At 35.8% G+C, this 6,567-nt stretch overlaps 1 protein-coding gene across 1 annotated transcript; it reads left to right on the forward strand.

Annotated features, from left to right (window-relative positions):
- The first annotated feature begins 3,633 nt into the window (after positions 1-3,633).
- Positions 3,634-4,203, forward strand: LOC114923289 (olfactory receptor 14A16-like). Its single transcript, XM_029286055.1, has one exon. It carries the CDS (start codon positions 3,634-3,636, stop codon positions 4,201-4,203), a length of 570 nt encoding a protein of 189 aa, XP_029141888.1.
- Positions 4,204-6,567: the final 2,364 nt, after the last annotated feature.

Here is a 6,567-nt window from a genome sequence, read left to right on the forward strand (position 1 = left end):
ATTAGTTTGAAGGGCAAAGGTTCTCTTCCGTTTGCAACTCATACTTTCTTCCTTCTCCCCTCCCAGCGTCTTCTGAGTTAACTCTAAAAATACCACACAGCTCTGCATATTTTGTCAGAGCAAGAACATCCAATGTTAGCAGCTTTGACATCTAGTCCAGTTTGAGCTCTTACCCCAGTTGTGGCAGGTAGAATAGAGCAAGGCTTTTTAACCAGTGGTATGGGTACCACCTGTGGTACATTGGCACCTGGCAGGTGGTATGCGACCATCCTAGAAAAGTGGTAGCGGGGGAGGGAATGAGCTGAACTGGTGGCAGCACCGCACAAGCCTGAGCAAGAGATGGCTGGAGCTGCAGGGCTGTGAGGGCACAGCGGAAGTGCCAGGATCAGCACTTCTTTGGGGCTGTCAGGGCTCAGTGGAAGCACCAGGATCCTGGAGCTTCTGCTGAGCCTAGAAGAAGTGCTGATCAGCTGGAATGTTGCACCATCTCCAGGGTCTTGTGATTTACATTCAGATTCTTGGCAACTGATTCATATTTATGACAGTCACAGTGTCCCAGAGTCATGTGAAGTGACCAAAACCTGCTGCAACCATCCAGCAGATGGGAGGAATAAAAACCAAACACCCCCCCACCCCTGCTGCCAATCCTCAACAGAAATGCTCACAACAATGAAAAACTCAGACAGGAGGAAGAGCGCCGCCGAGTGGGCAGGCAGTTGTCTTTCTCGGCTGTGGCTTGGGGGGGTACTTTTTCAGTGCCATTGTAACTTCAAACAGTCACTAAGTGAACTGTTTTAAGTCGAGGACTACCTGTACTTCATCACTTTTTTTTCCTTTTGGGGGGGGTCATTAAGTTTTTGACACCTTGCTAGGCAACTGGTGGTACTCGGATATTGCCATATCCTAAAAGTGGTACAATGGGTGAAAAGGTTGAAAAGCCCTGGAATAGAGGATGAAATTACTTAAAAGCTAGTTTTTAAAAGAGAACCTTAAGTGGTGAAATATGGTTCAGGGAGGTGGTTCTCACTTTATTTATATTTCACCTCTCACAATTTGCACTGCTGGTATGATTACACCCCCAATTTTCTTTAGAACATTGTGAGATATTATTATTCTATGTGATAACTGGTCCTGTAGCTGTGCAGTTATTAATGGACAATTATGTTAACAAGCAAGAGAAGTCAGTTTATGTTGTGTTGAAAGAAAAATCTTCATCCAGGTCCAGTCCAAGCTGGGAATAAACAAAATGGAGACTGCTTTAGAAAGAAGGTTGCAGTTTATTGAAGAGGAGAGCCAGATGGAAAGACTAACTAACCACATGTAGTAGGGAGTGGGCTTTTATACCTTCTTGGGCTTTTGTTTGGAGTTGTTCCTGTGGCATAAACTTTGACCTGAGTCTGAGTGTGCCTTTCTAGTATTCTGATGGTGGTGGGCTAATCCTATTACGTCCCAGAGGTCATATCCTGCTTCCATGGGGCTGTGGCTGATAACTATTGGATTTTTTTGTGTGAGGGATTGTTGATTCTAGGGATCTTTGTCTTTCTAATCCCAGCTTCCTGACTCCAATCTTTCTGCAAGATTATCACATCCGTATTTCTGCAGACCTGGTTTCTGTTTGGGGCAGAGAGACTTGGGGGGTGTTGGTTTCTGCCTTTAAAATCCTTTGGGGAAATATATCCTGCCTTTTTAATATTTCCCAAAATATTTATTTCTCTGGATTCTTCCCACAGTTGGTTTCCTAAATATGTTAATAAGCTGACAGAAGTAAGTTTTGTTTTGTTTTGCTAATTATGTTAATGAACCCACATTAAGCAGTTTTATTTTAGTGTAGAAGATTCCTGAGAGAAACAAAACAGATATTAGTCACATTCAGAATAGGAAGCTCTTGAATGACAGACAGCTATTCCAATTCATGAAAATTAGTGGGACAGTATTTACTTCGTAAGATATTTAGCATTCTTAAAAGCATATAACAGAAGACAAGATCCATGGAGAAAAATAGTCAGTTATAAATTGAAAATTCAACAGAAAAGGTATTTCCCTTTTTTCTGTAGCAAATTTAATGTTTATTCAAATATGTGTTATATCTCAAAGTTGTTTTGCTAGAAAAGAATTTTTGGCAAATAATTGCATAATATAATCTTCTGATTTAATGAAATAAAGTTAGGCTATTTTGGGGAAGAGAACAAATGGGAAGCTTTTTTAGATAATTTTTTAGAAATTTGATTTCAGACAGTAGATTTAAACTTATTTTGAAAGAATATATTTTGGAGATACATATTTTGTAAATAGTAAACAATGAATTAATTACATATCTACCATGTTGGTGCATTTTCTACATGATAATTACAAAGAATAGAAGACAGTTAGAAGTTGCAGAAATTTGGACCAAGCTTTCATGCATGATCTGATCTCTCTGGGTACAAATAAAAGAAATGGATGGTAAGGATTACTAAATCTCTTTTTATTTCTCAATTGTATATGTGTAAGTAATATACCTGAAAATGTGCTTACATAGCATCCCATATTGTTGGAAAAAAAAAACCGCTGGGAAGTCAGAGTTCATACTTGTAATAGGTTGTGCCTCATTTTCTGTCCAAAAGGTAATATTGGTTTTTACTGGATAGGAGACTGCATTTTCAAATTAAGGTATCACTTTCCTTTTCATTGTTTGACAAGTGGATTTATTAATTTATTCTGCTAAAATTTTATTTCTTTTGATTAAACATATTTTACAGTGAGGTAATTGTGTATAATACCACGAAGTGAATATAAAAATAGCAGTTAGGTTATAAGTAAAATTCTATCTTTATTTAACAACATATCATTAAATACATATTTAAGAATCTAGTATTTATGTATTAATGTACGGGTTTTTATACTATTTTTTTTTAGCCTAACAGCTGCTGGGGAAATAGAGAAAAAAAATATCTCTGGCTCTGGCTCTCTCTCTGTGTGTGTGTCTCTGTCTCGCTAACACATACACACTCACACAAACACACAAAGAAATTTCGGCTCTCAATATTTCCCTGTAATTTTTTTTTTAGCAAATTACAGTGTGTGGTTGGTCCTTTAGTACAGACAGATAAAAATTGACAAGTGTGCTCTAATATCCCCATACTTCATCTATGTTTACCATGTTGTGATCATCTATTCATTCTTTCCATGCTTTATGTTTCTTTATGTTTTCTATTCTTATTACACATCAAAATACTACTTCCAAAAATTTATTTAATTTTATCTCCCTCCTGTTTCCTTGCAGTTATGCCAGCTTTGACAAAAATGAACATGGAGAATCAAACCACAGTGCCTTATTTTCTGCTCCTGGAATTATCAAAAAATCGGCATCTGCAGCTTTTGTTTTTCTTCTTCTTCTTTGTGTTATATATGGCAACTGTAACAACAAATCTTCTCATCATCTCTTCAATAGCTTTTCACCATCGACTGCACAGCCCCATGTACTTCTTTCTAATGAATTTGGCTCTACAGGATTTGGGCATTGTTTCAGTAATTATCCCCAAATCCATGATAAATTCTCTCATGGACACCAGACACATCTCTTATTTTGGTTGTGTTGCTCAAGTCTTTCTCCTTCTATCCTTTGAAGCCTCTGATGTATCCCTCCTGACAGTCATGGCATATGATCGGTATGTAGCCATTTGCCACCCACTGCACTATGAGATGGTGATGAATTGGAAAGCCTGCACTGAAATAATCATTCTAGTGTGGGTTTCAGGTCTTATCTGTGGAATCCTACATACAATTGGCACTTTTTCAGTCCCTTTTTGTTCTAATGTTGTCAACCAATTTTTTTGTGAAATTCCACAATTGATAAAACTATCCTGTTCTGGCTTCAATCTAGTTGAGGTTGGAATTGTTGTGGTCAACATCATTGCTGCACTAGGCTGTTTTACTTTTATTTTCATATCTTATGCAGTGATCTTCAAGACAGTATTGAGAATCCCTTCTGAGCAAGGAAGACAAAAAGCTTTATCCACTTGCATTCCCCACTTTATAGTAGTGTCTGTGTTAGTATTAAGTGTATGTTTTGCCTATCTAAGACCTCCCTCTAACACTTCATCTCACTTAGATTTTGGATCAACTATTCTCTATTCTCTTTTTCCACCCCTGTTCAATCCAATCATCTATAGCATGAGAAATCAGAATATAAAATATGTTCTTTCTCAGTTGTGGAGGTTCTGAAAAAAAATCTTTTAATGCTTCTATTCTGTCCACCACAGTCTTGCATTTTCCTGGCCTTTCTTTTACTTTTCTGAATAAAGGAATATGGTAGAAAGGGATAGTTGAGATGGAGACCAATCCAACCTCTCAAATCAGGAGAATACTAGAGCTCCAGATGTTGCTCAACAATCTTCCTACATCCCTAATTATTGTTAATGTACTTTATATATGATAAATATGGATTTTTGACAGCTCTGCTATGACAACATTTTCAGAATGTGTTTACCACTGCTTCCTGCCTTTCTGAGTGTGAGAAAGAGGCCTAAATTCACCCACCTGGCTACATTTCTTAGGCTCAGAAGAAATCCCAGACTCCTGATTTCTAGCCGGTCTTTTTTTTTAAATATATTTTATTTATTTTTTAACAAAGCATAAATCACTCAATAACTGGTAAACAGTGTGTTGTCTGGGTTTCATTTGTGAAACAATCCTTAACAATTAATTTCTATAATCTGTGTTCCATATATTAATTTTGGTTGATTTCCTCTTTCTCCAAAATATCCTTTTTTGCAAACATTGAGTTAATACAATTCTTATTGTTTTAATGAATAACAATTAAGTATATAATTTTTCCAATATTCCTAAAATAATAATCATATTAGTATAATATTTCTTTTCTTTTCAGTCATTTTGGTTGCCTTATCATAAATCATGTTACAATCCTTATTTTAGTTTATTTCTCCCACCAAATTCTAGATATTCTTACGAGTGAAAATTTTCTCAACGATTAATTACATTTACATTGAAAGATTTAATTCTATTTTTTCCATATAAGCCATCTCACAATTTTACATTTCTTAAGAAATAGATAAAAGAATGAAAAGAGAGAAGAAAAAGAAGAAAAACAAAAGAAAAAAGAAGAAGAAAAGAAAGCAAGAGCAACAGAACATAAGAAATAACATACTACTTAAAATACAGTATATATCCCTCCTAGGTTAATATGTATTTATTTCCTCAATTTCTTATTCTTTTTAACCATAATTAAAAATATATTTAATCTTTAAACATTCCATTCAATAGGTCTAATCATCTAATCCCTTGACTCTGATTCAAAACATTTTTTATACTTTTCTTAAATTTAGTCACATTTAAGTATCTAAAATATTTTCTTTATTTAAGTCACAGAAAAGAACGAAGCATACTATATTATTTAGAGAATTCATCCCTCTTAGAGTGGTATATTCCAAAGTTTTTCTACTCCTTTAACCATATTCGAACAAATGTTTCTTTTTAAAGTATTCTTGCTGATAAGTCCCATCATCTATTTTCTTAGTTTCCATCTTAATTTTTTTCTTTGCCCAGTATCTTTCTTAATCAATGTACTTTGCTGAATCAAAAAGTTTTTCTGTATGATCATAGGTATTTCTGTAGATATAGAAAATAAATCAATGTCTTTGTCATGGCCATTTGCCCACTCCTTTTTATTAGGAATATTTTTCCTTCCTTTTTCTCCACTTCTCTTGTCACTTTTTCTCTCTCCAGTTAATAATAATAATAATAATAATAATAATAATAATAATAATAATAATAATAATAATAATAATAATAATAATAATAATAATAATAATAATAATAATAACAACAACAACAACAACAACAACAACGTTGGAAGGGACCTTGGAGGTCATCTAGTCGAACCCCCTGCTCAGGCAGGAAACCCTATACCATTTCGGACAAATGGCTGTCCAGTCTCTTCTTAAAAACTTCCAGTCTTGGAGCATTCACTGCTTCTGGAGGCAGGTTGTTCCACTGGTTAATGGTTCTAACTGTCAGGAAGTTTCTCCTTAGTTCTAGGTTGCTTCTCTCCTTGATTAGTTTACATCAATTGCTTCTTGTCCTGCCTTCAGGTGCTTTGGAAAATAGCTTGACTCCCTCTTCTTTGTGGCAGCCCCTGAGATATTGGAACACTGCTATCATGTCCCCCCACGTCCTTCTCTTCATTAAACTAGACATACCCAATTCCAGCAGCTGTTCCTTATATGCTTTCGCCTCCAGTCCCCTAACCATCTTTGTTGCTCTTCTCTGTACTCTTTCTAGAGTCTCAACATCTTTTTTACATTGCGGTGACCAAAACTGGATGCAGTATTCCAAGTGTGGCCTTACCAAGGCATTGTAAAGTGGTATTAACACTTCACCTGAACTTGATTCTATCTCTCTGTTAATGCAGCCTAGCACTGTGTTGGCCTTTTTGGCAGCTGCGGCACACTGCTGGCTCATATTTAAGTGATTGTCCACTAGGACTCCGAGGTCCCTTTCACAGTTACTACTATTGAGCAAGGTAGCCCTTATACTATACTTGTACATTTGTTTTTTCTTGCCTAAATG

Source organism: Protobothrops mucrosquamatus, unplaced genomic scaffold (genome assembly GCF_001527695.2).
Source record: "Protobothrops mucrosquamatus isolate PMUCROS unplaced genomic scaffold, P.Mucros_1.0 scaffold2796, whole genome shotgun sequence".
NCBI classification, from domain to species: Eukaryota; Metazoa; Chordata; class Lepidosauria; order Squamata; family Viperidae; genus Protobothrops; species Protobothrops mucrosquamatus.

What these genes read in the sequence shown, in the direction of transcription:
- LOC114923289 (XM_029286055.1), top strand. Translation starts at nt 3,634, where the DNA reads ATGGCATATGATCGGTATGTAGCCATTTGCCACCCACTGCACTATGAG.